Below are 15,228 nucleotides of genomic sequence, written 5' to 3' on the forward strand. Positions count from 1 at the left end.
TGTGTCGGAGTAGCGGTAGGAGGAGGAGGAGGGTCGACGAGGAGAGGTCCCGGGGTGCCGCCGCCGGCTGGCTTCCGTGGGCGCCTCCTCTTTTCCAGGTCGAGTGGCGGAGCGGGGGGGGGGGGGGGAAAGAAGGAGCGAAGCGTTACCTTTTGTGGGAGGGGAGATTTCCAGCCAAATCGGAGCCGGAGGGCTCAGAAACGTGGGAGGGCTCCGCGCGTGCAAACGATTTCGTCCCTGTATTCGTTTGATTTCCGACCGCTGTTTCAGTGTGCACGCCAAACAGCCGAATTGGAATTTAGGGGATACCAAATCCAATTCAGAACCTCATTACAGACATCCAAATGCAGCGTAAGTTTTTGTAGAGATTTCACTATGAACCACATATGGATGTATATAGATGCATTTTAAGTGTAGATTCATTCATTTTACTTCATACGTAGTCCACCTAGTGAAATCTCTACAAAGACTCCTATTTAGGAATAGGAGGGAGTAGAAACTTGACACACCGTGCTTTAGCAATTGTTAGGCCTGCATTTATATTTCGTAGTTGCCTAAAATTCCCAATAAGGAATTATTTAATCTGTTCATTTCTTGTAGATCCATCTTGATCTTTTCACCAGCCTTGATGGTTGCCTATGTGCAACAACAAAAGCAGATTAAGCAGACCCTGGAACATATCATAATCTGGAGACATCTGCTCGGATAACGGCTGGAGTCCTCAACATAGGACGACAGGACCGGTTCCCGGACAAGACTATGGCCTAACTAAAGCCTTCGGTGCTCATGTCCTACAATCTCTTAGCATTAAGACTAGTGTAACACACTACAGAAAAAAAACAAACACAACCAACATTCTACAGATGGACTGATGTTGAAGCTCAGAGCAAACCACGTAGTTCAACACTGCCACATCTAGCAAGCTCAAAGCATGCCATGGAGTCCAACACACTTTCACATCTAGCAAGCTCAAAGCAAACCATGGAGTTGAACACACTACCACATCGAGCTATTGGCCATACTTGTATACTAATACACATGCCCTGAGCCCCTGATCATCAATCATCAAAACCAACATGAAAAACAAACATGAACATCACCAATGCCGACAAACAAAACTTAGCATGCTGCTAGAACATCACCACTACCATTTGATTTAGAGATTTTTTACGGTGCATCGTACTACCTTTGGGACCGGGTAGTATTGAATTATCTTGACCGTTGATTAGCTGGGTAGATTGGTCATTTGTTTGTCTCGTAATTTGTAAAATCTCTAGTCTGAGAGCACCCTCGTCAGGCACTCAGGCCTCGCCGTTGCCGTCGTCGGTCATCTGCGGTGACTGTCCAACAATCAATCACAATTCAGAGCTCACGCCATCTGTTGGCCCTAATGGCATTGACGTTGGAGCTGCCGTCATTCTGGACACCATTGTCGCCGCCGCCGGCGACGACAACGAGCACCTATGTTCCGCTTAGTCCGCGACGTCACTGACGCTTCTCGTCATGGGCCATGTGTGAGCGTACCTCTTTGCCGAGGTTCGTTGTACGTCGAGTCTTCCGCCTAGGCAAGTGTATCGTGAGACGATAGTTCACGTTTGCAAGGAGTTATACTTCCTGTATGGGCAACTAAGCATCACTGGGACGCTCAACGCTTGTGACAACGGGATCATCTGACGTGTTCCGGCGAAATTAGATCGGCATCCCTGCCCGCTTTTGTGCAGCGGCTGCAGCTGCCGGTTTGATCGTCTGCAAGTAGAGTTTTGGTATTTGTTTTGTGTGTCTTCCAATTTTACCCCTTGAACAAAAAATACTTCTGATTTTGTCTGGTAGTATTGGTTGATCTAGACCATTGAATGGTCAGAAATGAATGGCTCACATTATTTGGATGTACTGTAAAATGTCTCTTGATTTACCACATACTCATGGATCTAATCTCCAACGAGTAAGGAGGGGGAGTGATTGAACTTACAATCATCAGTGGAACAACGTGGATGCGCTGATGGCAAGCGTCTCTGAAGTCTGAACCTACACCTGACCTCAAAAACACTGCTCAAATAATCGAGTTTTTCCTAACCGGATAACCGCACGAGGTCAGGGTTTTCAGGGCATTTCCCCCTGACGTGGTGTGCGTGAGCGACCGCCCCAATCAACCAATTCCGGTGAGAATCTGGTGGCCATGACGCGTTACTCGTGCGCCATCACACAATCCTTAAAAGCCTTCAACTAGGCAATGGACGTTGCACTGAACGATCAGCTTCCACGACGAATCCACGTCGCAGTTCATAACGGCCGCGCCTCTTGCCACGTCGTCGGCATGGTTTCTACGTCGGGGACGGTTGCCGTCGTCGTCGTCATCCTGTCCGTGCTGGTGGCGCCGGCGAGCTGCCGCCGGGCACTAGTGGCTGCCAACAACGGGTCCGGCAGGGAGACCGAGGCCGCAGACCAGTGCGTGCACGGCTGCCTCGGGGAGATGCTGGCGTGCCAGCAGGCGTCGGCCGGCTGCGCCACCGTGACGGCGGCCACGTCATCGCCGCTGCAGACGACGAGCCAGCGGCAGCGGAGCGTTCCGTGCGGCTACGGCGGCTGCGAGGACGAGTACCTTGGCTGCATCGACGTCTGCTAGTTGATAATTAAGCTCGTGTTTCAAGTGCCATGTGAACTCTGTCTCCGGTTCTCTACTCATCAGATCATAATCTTCTTGTGCGTCCAGTATGAGATGCAATTAGTGAACATCATGATTTCAAGATGGACCAAGCGATCAATCTGATTAGGTTTGCTATTTCCCAGTTGCCTCATAAATTAGATCGCATCGCTCGATTCCGAGGAGCAGCAGCGTAGGCTGAGGCGGGGGGCGACATGACTGGCCGCGTCTTCTCCGGTAAGGCCTCAGCAGAGACGGAACACCGTGCATGGCCGCAACGTTGCCGGTGGAGGTGCGTCGTGTCCCCTGGCCGGTGTGATTGCCGGCGTGAGATCGTAGCTAGCCTGACTTGTAGGAGAAGAAGAAGAAGCAAACTGAGAGAGAGTTGCAGGAAAAGAGTTCAGAGATGTAGTATTTCTTTCTTCAGACTTAATTGGTTCAGTTACAGGACCTGCCTACATAACAGCCCTTGCTCACGCACACGGCCGACACGGCACTTGCCACCCTGCGCCAGGCCACACAATAATTAACACACTCACACCACACTTCGCCGCCGTGTTACTCCTCTCTGACCAATGGCGCTTACCTCTGTCTACGGCGGGCTGTGGCGCATGACAAGGATGAGGTGTAAGCAGGTTGGTCGGTGCAGGTACCACGGGTTTTTTCATTGTGACCGTCGCTTAGATGTGGCAGCCGACTGAGCTCGAGATGGTGTCACCGTAAATAATTAGGTAAACGTTTGTGGCCGGCGGCCCGGCCGAAGCTTTGGGTCGGTTGCATCGCGCGCGTTCGGTCAACAGGATCATACATCTCCCGTGTATGATCCTCAATTTTTGTTTCTTCAACTCATCTTCCCCCCCCCCCCCCCGCCCCCCTCGATGGCTGGCCTGACCTCCTCTCTTTCTTCTTTCTCTTCTCAACTTCTCTAATCGCGGCGAGCAGCGCCGCCGTGTCCCCCGCACGCCCCGCTGCATCCCCACCCCCCTTCCCTCGCGCGCCCCGTTGCTAACCACTGGATTTTTTAGGCTCACCGTGTGCTTCAACAAGCCGTCTGCAGGATGACGACTGAGGGAGGTCGCCATGGCCGTGCACGACAGGGCGAGCACCGGATGCTACGACCAGCAAGCCAACAGGTGCGATCAGCGATGGCCAGAGCTGTGACCATCAAGCCAAAGGTTGTAGAACGCGACAATGTGCTCGAACTGGCTGATGCCAGACTACAACCATGATGGAAATTTGCTGCAACAGGCCGACGTCGGGGGTAAACATGGTGAATTTTTGTTGCAACTGTGACAGACATTTTCGTTGAAACTACGACGTGTGTTGCAACCGACGCATTGTAGAGCTACAACCATTTAACAAGAAGCTTCAAACCCTTGAGGGGGGAATCACCCAAACCAGCGTTCACATGGCTTTAGGTAGGATAATTACGTAGGTGTAACAAAGCCCTATGGTGCCTATGAATGAGCAATTTCACGACAAAACTAGTTGTAATGAAAAAACACTAGTTTTTTTTAACATGGTACAGACGTAGGCGCTCATATATACGCACATACAATCACCCCTATGAACGCACATTCTATCCCTATGAGCACCTCCGAGAGTCTGAGCCGGCATATCATCTTAAGATTTTACGAAGTCATCGTAGGCGCCTCACAGTTGGCAAAAACTTCGCCAGAAATCTCAAATAAATCCAGACTAAATGCGAACACCAAGATTTGAATCCTGATGTGTTAGGATATCACTCTTCACCTTTTTTTTACTAAAAAAGAGGGTTTCCTTCAATCTCATTAACGAAACCAAACCTTTCGCAAAAGGCAGCAAAGTCATGCAAACACTAGTTGGCGACAAGAAAAACACTAGTTGCCGGTAACCGAAAGCAACGCCGCACGGTGCAAGAGTAACTGATACCCACAATGAGAGTAACATAGATGATAACATCACACATCTCTAGGCAAAATAGATGACGTGGCGAATAATTAATGAGAAAAGAGGAGCATGTAGTAACATAGCTAGTTACTGTGACATCACACATACCAAGACAAAATGAATTTACAACCTAATAAATAAAGTGTTGCATGACACCACACATAAGTTACCCCCCACTATAGTTACTATCCATTGTGAGTTTGTGACTAGTCTAACCGCTACACATATGGCAAAATTAAGGCTTGGGAAAAAAACGGCTCAACTCATGGGCTGGATGCTTCGAGGCCCGCGCATCACATAACTCATGAGCTGGATGCTTCGAGGCCCGCGCATCATACATAAGTCATGGGCTGGATGCCTCCAGGCCCGCCCATCAGTGACGCCACCTAACGACCCATCCATCCCTCAAAAAGAAATTCCTCAAAGAAAAAAAGACTCTCCAGATCCAACGGCCTTCTTTCCCTCCAAAGCAAAAGAAAATCCAACGGCCTTCCCTCCCTCTCACCCCACGCGCGCGAAGGGAGGGAGGGGCGATTCGGTAACTTCGCCGCGGAAAATATCATGGCACGCACTGGAGACAGGAGGTGGTCGGCTCGTCGTGCGCGCGTGTCAGGCCATGGGTGGCCGGGCCGGGTCGGCGACGAGATCTGGTCCACGGGGCGTGAGATCCAAGGCAACGAGTACAGCTGCTGCATGCATGTGCCTGGGGAACCCATCCAACAAACGAAAAAGAACAAAGCTGCCGTCTCCCGCAACGCCGCAAACCGCGCAGTGCTCCTCCATCATCCTGTCGGTTGCTCGCTCGCTCCCTCCCTCCAACATGCGCCGGACGGCACACGCGTACACACACAATAGAGAAAAAAAAACTCACGCCACATGATTGTTTGCTGTTGTTGTAGAGCACTTCTTTTATTAAAAAGCTTCTCATTCATTCATCAAACACCAAGTAACAAAGAACATCAAAATAATAAAAATTACATCCCATCACTTTTTTTTCGAAAAGGAAAAATACCCCGGCCTCTACATCACCATGATGCACACAACCTTTTACCCTTGAATAGGTCTGAAACGTACTCCCTCCGTTCCAAATTATTCGTCGTAGAAATGGATGTATCTAGAACTAAAGTACATCTAGATATATCCATATCTGCGACAAGTAATTTGAAACGGAGGGAGTACATAGTATCAACTAAAACGGCAAAAAAAACACCACAAATAGTGGGTACAAACGAAATATTACATGACTTAACCACATAATCTATTAGTAACATGCCAGCCAAACCGATTGAATAACGCATGTGAAACCATTTTCAGACGGTTGCACCCAAAGGCCATGAGCGGTATCCTAAAAGCTCCCCTCCCCCCTCCCGCCCGCGCCGCCACCCGCGAGGCGGCCGGGGCGGGCGCCCAGATCTCGCCGCCTCCGGTCTCCCCTCCTCCTCCTTCCTCCCTCGCTGCCGCCAGGGGGCACGGCCGGGCTCGCCTGACCGGCGCCGGCGGCGGCGGGGCCCTGCTCTTCCTCCTCCGCACGTTGGGGGCGACGCGGGTCCCTCCTTCGCGGGCGGGCGCGGTGCGGGCGCGGGGCGCCGCGGCGCGGTGGCGCGCGGCCCTTCGGCGGCGCGTGGTGCGGCGTGGCCGGCTGCGCGGTGGAACGCGCCTCGCCGCGGCGGCCGGTTCCGCCCGGCAGGCGGCGAGGGCCGCGGGCGGCGTGGGCGGCGGCTGGGGTCCGGCTTCGGGCTGCCGGCGGCTGCGGTGGTTCCTCTCCGTCGTGGGCGTGCGGCGGTGGTGCGGCTCGGCCGGTGGCGGTCCGGCGACCTGGTGATGGTGGCCGGCGGTGCGCGTGTTGGTGGTGCCTCCCTTGGCGGCTTTCGGTGTGGGGAGGAAGGGGAGCGGCTTGGACAGGGGCGGCGGAGCCGACGGCGTGCCGGCTGCAGCGCGAAGGCGGGAACTTTACGGGCCTCTGCGTTCCCGGCCGGGCCTGTGCGGCCACGGGCCTGGTGTGTTCCTGCCATTGCGTCCGGTCAGCTACCGTCTTCGGCGGTGGAGGTGGGGCCCTCCCGCGTGCCGATGGTGCTGTTGCCTGGTCCCGGCTCCTCTTCTTCATCGTGCCGACCATGCTTCACGGTGCCGTGGTGAGACAGCGTTGAACGCTTCGTGTCCGGGCTAGCGCAGGGTGAGGGTCTGTTTGGCGGCGAGCTTCGGAGTGCCTGAGGTGGAGGTTGGGATCGGGAGAAATCTCTGTTGGCCTGGCCGACATCGACGCGGTGGCGCTTGTGGGTGCCGCCAGACCTTCCTGGAGGGCGTCGGAGCTACCCTTCCTCTCCCCTCACCGTACCGGGGGAAACCCTTGGCAGCAGCGTCGTCTTCGTCGCGTTCCTTCTTGGAGATGTTGATTGGTACCGGTGCTTCGGAGGCTCGGAGTCTGGTGGGAGATCTCCGGTGGGTGCAGCGGCCACGAGGCTTCTTCATTTCTTTGTCGATCCGCCGTTGTCGGCGTTTGTTTCTCTTGTATTTTCTCTTTCTTTTCTTTTGGGCGTGACTGTGCTGTTTCCGCCCCAGCTCCTATCGTTGGATGGTTCGGTTGGTTGCTTTGTATACAAAGCGGGGGGAAACCCTTTTTCGGTAAGGCCATGAGCCCCCAGCGTCCCCACGCTGAAGTAATGACCACATACAGATCGATGCGGTGGCTCTGAACATAACCTGCAAAAAGTTAATAGAGCGAGACATGTTAGAAACACAGTCATTCTAGCAATTCCAAATTACCCAAAGTAAGGCACAAACTCCTACATCCGCACCACGTACTACATCATCTACCGACGATTACAACCACCGGAGCGAGCCAAAGGGGCGCCCTCGTCATCTCCCTCCCTCATCAAAACCGGTCAAACCTTGGTGTGGTTGACAGTCGGGAAGTCGTCGTGTCAAGTCCCCAAAGGACTTGCGTGCTAGAGCCGCAACCGTCGCCGATAAAAGAGAAGCGTAGATAGAAATGATACAACATGTGCACACATGAACGCAGACGAATGAAGATCGCATTCATATAATGTAGAATTTCTGGAAAGCATAAACGGTTGTTTGAAGAGTGATTTTCAAAGAAAGACCTGGATAAAGCTGCTTACATATTGGGCATCAAGATCTATAGAGATAGATTAAGACGCCTGATGGTACTTTCAAAGAACGCACACCTTGACATGTTTTTGAAGGAGTTCAAAATAGATCAGTCAAAGAAGGGGTTCTTACCTGAGTTGTAAGGTGTGAAGTTGAGTAAGACTCAAAGCTTGACCACGGCATAAGAAAGAGAAAGGACGAAGGTCGTCCCCTATGCTTTTGTCATAGGCTCTATACGGTATGCCATGCTGAAGTACCACACCTAATGTGTGCCTTGCCACATGTCTGGCAAGAGGGTACAAAGGTGATCTAGGAGTAGATCACCAGATAGCGGTCAAAATTATCCTTAGAAGAATAAGGAAATGTTTCTCGGTTATGGAGGTGATAAAGAGTTCGACGTAAAGAGTTACGTCGATGCAAGCTTAACACCTATCCGGATAGCTCTGAGTAGAGATACCGGATACGTATAATGGAGCAACAATTTGGAATAGCTCCAAGTGAACCGTGGTAGCAGTATCTACGATATGACATAAAATTTTGCGAAATACATAGGGATCTGAATATGGCAAGACCCATTGACTACAACCTCTCTCACAAGCATAACATGATCAAACCCAGAACTCTTTGAGTATTTATCACATAGTGATGTGAACTAGATCATTGAGTCTAGTAGACTCTTGGATGTTGGTCACATGGCAATGTGACCTTTGAGTGTTAATCACATGGCGATGTGAACTAGATTATTGACTCTAGTGCAAGTGGGAGACTGTTGGAAATATGCCCTAGAGGCAATAATAAATTAGTTGTTATTATATTTCATTGTTCATGATAATCGTTTATTATCCATGCTAGAATTGTATCGATAGGAAACTCAAATACATGTGTGGATACATAAACAACACCATGTCCCTAGTAAGCCTCTAGTTGACTAGCTCGTTGATCAATAGATGGTTACGGTTTCCTGACCATGGACATTGGATGTCGTTGATAACGGGATCACATCATTAGGAGAATGATGTGATGGACAAGACCCAATCCTAAGCCTAGCACAAAGATCGTGTAGTTCGTATGCTAAAACTTTTCTAATGTCAAGTATCATTTCCTTAGACCATGAGATTGTGCAACTCCCGGATACCGTAGGAGTGCTTTGGGTGTGCCAAACGTCACAACGTAACTGGGTGGCTATAAAGGTACACTACAGGTATCTCCGAAAGTGTCTGTTGGGTTGGCACGAATCGAGACTGGAATTTATCACTCCGTGTAAACGGAGAGGTATCTCTGGGCCCACTCGGTAGGACATCATCATAATGTGCACAATGTGACCAAGGAGTTGATCACGGGATGATGTGTTACGGAACGAGTAAAGAGACTTGCCAGTAACGATATTGAACAAGGTATCGGGATACCGACGATCGAATCTCGGGCAAGTATCGTATCGCTAGACAAAGGGAATTGTATACGAGATTGATTAAGTCCTTGACATCATGGTTCATCCAGTGAGATCATCGTGGAACATGTGGGAGCCAACATGGGTATCCAGATCCCGCTGTTGGTTATTGACCGGAGAGTTGTCTCGGTCATGTCTGCATGGTTCCCGAACCCGTAGGGTCTACACACTTAAGGTTCGATGACGCTAGGGTTATAGGGAATAGATATACGTAGTTACCGAATGTTGTTCGGAGTCCCGGATGATATCCCGGACATCATGAGGAGTTCCGGAATGGTAGGTAAAGATTTATATATGGGAAGTCCTGTTTTGGTCACCGGAAAAGTTTCGGGTGCTATCGGTAACGTACCGGGACCACCGGGAGGGTCCCGGGGGTCCACCAGGTGGGGCTACCTGCCCCAGAGGGCTGCGTGAACCAAGTGTGAGGGGGGGGGGGCAGCCCCAGGTGGGCTGGTGTGCCCCCCACCAGGGCCCAAGGCGAAAAGAAAAGGGAAAAAGGGGAAACCCTAGGCTCAGATGGGCCTAAGGCCCACCTAGGGGTGCGCCCCCCCTCTCTCCCCCCTTGGCCGCCCCCTAGATGGGATCTAGGGCTGGCCGCCACCCCTAGGGGTGGAAACCTAGGTGGGGGACGCAGCCCCTCCCTTTCCCCTATATATAGTGGGGGGTTTTGGGCTGCCATACACACGAGAACATCTCCTTCTTGGCGCAGCCCTACCCCTCTCCCTCCTCGTCTCTTGCGGTGCTTGGCGAAGCCCTGCTGGAGTACCATGCTCCTCCACCACCACCACACCGTCGTGCTGCTGCTGGATGGAGTCTTCCCCAACCTCTCCTTCTCCCCTTGCTGGATCAAGGCCGTTCGGCACTAGGATCATCGGTGATTTGGATCACGACGAGTACGACTCCATCAACCCCGTTCACTTGAATGCTTCCGCTTAGCGATCTACAAGGGTATGTAGATGCACTCTCCTTCCCCTCGTTGCTAGATTACTCCATAGATTGATCTTGATGATGCGTAGAAAATTTTGAATTTCTGCTACGTTCCCCATCAGGAGCTCCACCGGAACTTCGTCGTCGAAGGGGAGACCAACACCTGCAAAAAGCCGATTCAGTCGCGCCGTCGCCTCCACGATGCCACCGGCTGGCTCCCTAGGCACGCCTACACTATGTACACGTTGCAAATCGGGCCTCCCCCATCCTCCCGCCGCCGGACGGAGGGCGAGGGAGCCGCCGATTCGACAACAGCGAGGTGGAGAGCCCGGGGTTGGCACAAATCGCCCTTCGTTCCTGTAGATGGGGATGGGTGAGGTCCAAGGCTCATGTTTAGGGAGAGATAATTAAGCGAATGAGCTAATAAAGGAAGGATTGTGGGCTTAAATATAATATTTAAACGGATGCGGCTAATTAAAGAAAGGATTATGGGTAAATCGGTGGAATAACTATTAGAAAAATTGTGGTCTTAATAAATTCTACATGAAGGGTTTGAGGTAAAAAGGTAGGATAATTAAAAGAAAGGGTCTATTGGCCTTAATGTGTTGGGGCTACTAAATTAGAAAAGAAAGGATTTGATTCCCAATTAAAACGGGTAAGGACTTCATGGTAATTAATGAAAGGATAATATTTAAATGCCATTAAAAAAGGATTGTATTTAAATGAAATCAGTGGGACATTACGCCCCGCAAAGAAAATATGAACACGACTAAATTGCAACATATTTTTTATGTTCATTTTGTAGAAGGACGATGCTGCGTTGCAACATGTTTTTCATAATGAATCCGATGCTGTGGGACATTATGCTTGTGCAAAATATCAATTTTCCCCATTGCAACGCACGAGCATATATCCTATCCTTCTAAAGAAAACAAGCCAACGGACGTTCCATGGGTTTAAACTGAGTTTGCTTCTTTGCCATTTTGTATTTGTACAGGACCGCAAGAGTATATTATCTAGTATTTTTGCGGAAACATCTTTTCTACAAATACTTATACACACACGTATAGCCATCTTGTGGGGAACAATTTTGTAACATAGAGAAGCCACGCCTCTGCTGCCTCACGGAGAAGAAAAAACTTGGATTTCTCTGCCTCTCGCCGGAGCCGCCGCTAGTCCGTACCGACTCCGATGATTCTAGGGTCATGGAGGCGCGGTGGACCATGATCCTTGCTGGTAGGAGGGATCTTTCTTCATTTTAGGTGTCTTTGTGAGTTTGTTTAGGGTTTATGTCTCACCGAGAAAGATGAGGTGGTGGCGACTCTATAAGGATGAAATAAGTTTCTTCTCATTTAGTCCCTGTTTCCGATGATGCATCTAGCGTTATTAAGGACGCGTGGAGGTGTATCTCGGAGGAATCTCATAAGATACGGCCCATGCTAGTTTTCAGTGGATCTGCTTTGGTACGGTATTTGTTTGTTTTCGTTCGTGCGTTTATAGGTTGGATTTTTTAATATATATCTTTTTCATCGGTGACGGTTATTTTTCTAGTGCACCTGTCACGTGGAGTCTTAGTAGGACGATTCTTGGCTGTCTACTACAAAAAGTTTAGACGGACTTTGACAAAGGACGGATGTCGACATCAACGCACCTTCGACTTACTTCAATGCTCGACAAACATAAAAATATCTTTTGTTATTTATGTGTTCTTTGTACTGCAATTACAATGAAGAATAGATCTAGAATTTTCAGGCGCGTGTGGCTAGCACCTTGAGAACTGAAAATAGTACCAGAGGTAGTACTTCGTTAAACAAATATAAGAGACGCCTCAAACCCTTCTCGTACGTCCGGACGGACGACCCGATATTGATCGGTCAAAAAACCTTGATTCAGACAGATATCTCAAACTGGTCTCAAATGTCCAAGTTGACCGGCGCCTCTTATATACAGCCAAAATATGAGATGGATATGGGGAAGCCCGAACACGTTCGCCACATCGGACCGCCCCACGCCTGCCCACCACGTCGAACCCGACCCATGCCTGCCCACCCGATCCCACACATATTCGTTCTCATCCGCTCCCCGGACCAAACCCTAACCACTCGACTCCTTTTTAGCCCCTAAACTCCCGTTCGGCGATCTTCGGCTTTTCCCGTCATTGCGACCAGCGGATCTAACTCGGACCAACCCGAATTTGTTGACTGGGGTGTCGTCCCATGCGGGTTGGAGGAGGCAATGGTCGTTCGCATTGCACTCAACCGGTCCCGGTAGGACTGCGCCCGACCGACGGCGTGACATGTCCAGCATGAGTCCATTGCGTCGGGCATCGGACGCTCGAATCCTCGTGCGTTGGATCATTGCGGTTCTCCCGGAAGCCTTCCAATCTTCCTTTCCCCATCACCGGTCCATTAGAGCATGAGTGCTACCGGGACCGGTGTGCCTGCCGTGGGAAGGAGAGGATGAGAGTGGCTGAGGCCTGTCTCGCTGCCGATCGACATGGACGCGGCTGCACGTGCTGATGGCATATCCTGATTCAGTAGCCGAACAGTGTGCATTGCGTCGTTTACGTAGTTGCATGCTTTATACTATGGATTTAAGGTATGCTAATTTAAGTGTCCGGCCGTGAGAAGAGAAATTAGAGGTGTGATCAGTCTCCGGAGTTCGAGGGACCGGATTTGCCAAGTACGGGTGCAGATGCTCTAAGCCGTTTTAGATCACTTAAAATTTTCAGTTGTGAAGTGAAAAAAAAACCGATCCAGCAAGAAAATCCATGAAAAGTTTTGTTAAAAAAGAATCCATGAAACTTATCTATTACTCCTATAGACACAATAACACGCAGAGTCAACTGGTATCATATCATCAATCCCCTAAAAACACTGGTATCATATCATCACGTACATATTTCGTGATGTTAACACACACACACACACACAAATCAAACAGGAGAAGTCGCACGCCCGTGATAACGATTTGATGCCCCCGGCATTTGTTCGAAGCAAAAAAAATCGGGCTGGGCTGGGTTGGGTTGGGTTCCGCGGGGAACAATCTGGAGACACGGCACAAGTTGCGTTGGCGCGGCGCACGTGATCGGCCAGGCACCTCATGTGCGCGCGGCTTCCACCTCCACTGCCGCTCGACACCGATCGTGAAGCAACCGCGCCAGCGTCGCCACCACTACTGGCCTACCGCCAGCGTCTCGCGCCTACCCTCCAAAAAATAAAAAATAAAAATAAAAATGGAGGCAGAGAAAAATAATGCGCTGGGGGTGAGAGGCGTGGTCCACCTGCCCAGCCGGGCGCCAACTCAGGAGCGGTTGGTATATCTATGAGTGGTGGCCGAGGTCGCATCGCATTGCCTCCTTCCTCCTCCTCCTCCTCCTCCTGCTTCACACGCACGGAAGGCAGAGCGAGAGAGGCGACCCAACCGCCCCCTCCGCTGCTTCAGTTCCTCCGCTCCATCCACCCCGTTTCTATTCCCAGTGGACGCCAACACACGCAGGCGCATCGCTGGCTATATTTAGCCATAGCTGAAGAGAGTCTGATTTACGTAGAAGATAGGAGGAGCAGATCTTTGAGGAGAGAGAGAGAGCATGCCGACGGGAACCATGAGGAGGATGTTCGTCGAGTCGTCGTCCTCGTCCTCGTCCTCCGGGAGCGGCAGGCAGGCGGAGGCGACGGTGGTGCTGTGCGCGCCCCGGCCGCGCAGGGTGCACGCCCAGCCATGCAGCGCCGACCTCATCCTCGGCCCCCCACCCTTCCTCCTCGACGCCTCCTCCGGCAGCAACAGCAGAAAGGTACCGTCCGTCCTCCCAATCCTCAACCAGTTCTTGCAAGAAAATTTCCATGTTCTTTTGTTTCTTGGCCTTGATTTTTTTGGTGTATGGATATTTGTCTTACAAGAACCTGTTCTTTGTTATTGCAGCAGAGAGAAGGGAAGAGCAAAACGCGGGAGGTCGACGACGAGTCGGAGGAGGAGGGGGAGGGGGGCTGGGCGCTGTTCGGCGGCTCGCCGCCGGCGCGCGCGGACAACCCGCTCGTCCACGACCCCCACTTCCTGCTCAACCAGCGCCACCACGCCGCCGCCGACTTCAACCTCGCGGCGGTTTTTGACCACCACCTCCACCACCACAGCCGCACCCACCACCACCACGTCCCAACATATAGCAATAGCAGTAGTAACCACAGTTTTGCCCCGTCGTACACGCACGCCGCGCCGGCGGTGAGGATCCAGGGGTTCGACGTCGCGGCCTGCCGGGGCTCCCACGGCAGCAACGGCGGAGGCCGCGTGCTCTCCGCCCGCGCCTGAGCCCCAGCCCCAGCCCGAGCCGAGCAGAGCCGACCCGCAAGGGGGAAGCCACCCACCGCCGTCGTCCTCACCGACCTTGTACAGTTTTCCGCCGGCCGCCGCGTATGTACGTACGTACCTACGTCTAGCGTACTACTAGCAGTATCACCATATGCTACGTGTGTTCCTTGTGGTATATACATACATACATACATACATACATACGGGTTTACGTGATGAATTAACATGAGATGGGTAGCCAGGGTCGTCTAAAGACTAAGTAAGGTTAATTAAGAGTAGTAGAAGAAGAATGATCATCATCAGCAGCATACACAAAGAGGATCGATCTTATCAAAGAGAGGATTTCTATTTGTACCTTTTTTTCGAGTTAGTTTTGTCAGGAGGTGATGTGTAGATATCATGAGTGTTAATCTTGTTCTAAGAAGGGTCTTTCCGGATGAAGATGGAGATGGCCCTTGCAGTTGTGCCGGGCCATCGTCGTGTTCATCTCACCACCGCCATGTAACCATGGTTGTACTTGTAAAAAAGAGGATGGAAGGAAGGATGAAGAAAGTGTGTACATACATAAACTTGTTGGTTATGCAGCTGTACCATGTAATCGAATTGCATAAGTTGATTCAATAACCTCTCCCGAGTTTTGCCCCCTTGTTTCATATTCAGATATTTCTTCCTGTCGCCTTTGGTGTGTGTGTGTGTGTGTGTTGGGAACCTCGGATGCAAGAGAGAGGCCTTTTGTTTTCTTTGCCGTTGCCAAAGTTTGTGGCGGTGGTTGTGTAGTACAGTGAGATGAGATCGGATCAAATCCCAGGATTCCATCCCGTCCTGGCCCCCGGTTGTGGACGGGGTGAGCTGTTGGCCCCCGATTTTCCCC

The 15,228-nt window shown here is 51.2% G+C and overlaps 1 protein-coding gene across 1 annotated transcript; it reads left to right on the forward strand.

Annotated features, from left to right (window-relative positions):
* Positions 1 to 13,396: 13,396 nt before the first annotated feature.
* On the forward strand, positions 13,397 to 15,010 carry LOC123063229 (uncharacterized). The gene is made up of 2 exons (XM_044486970.1): positions 13,397 to 13,845; positions 13,974 to 15,010. The coding sequence occupies exons 1-2, from the start codon at positions 13,642 to 13,644 to the stop codon at positions 14,355 to 14,357; spliced, it is 588 nt and encodes a 195-aa protein (XP_044342905.1). The 5' UTR covers positions 13,397 to 13,641; the 3' UTR covers positions 14,358 to 15,010.
* Positions 15,011 to 15,228: the final 218 nt, after the last annotated feature.

The sequence above is a fragment of the Triticum aestivum genome, chromosome 3A, assembly GCF_018294505.1.
Source record: "Triticum aestivum cultivar Chinese Spring chromosome 3A, IWGSC CS RefSeq v2.1, whole genome shotgun sequence".
NCBI lineage: Eukaryota > Viridiplantae > Streptophyta > Magnoliopsida > Poales > Poaceae > Triticum > Triticum aestivum.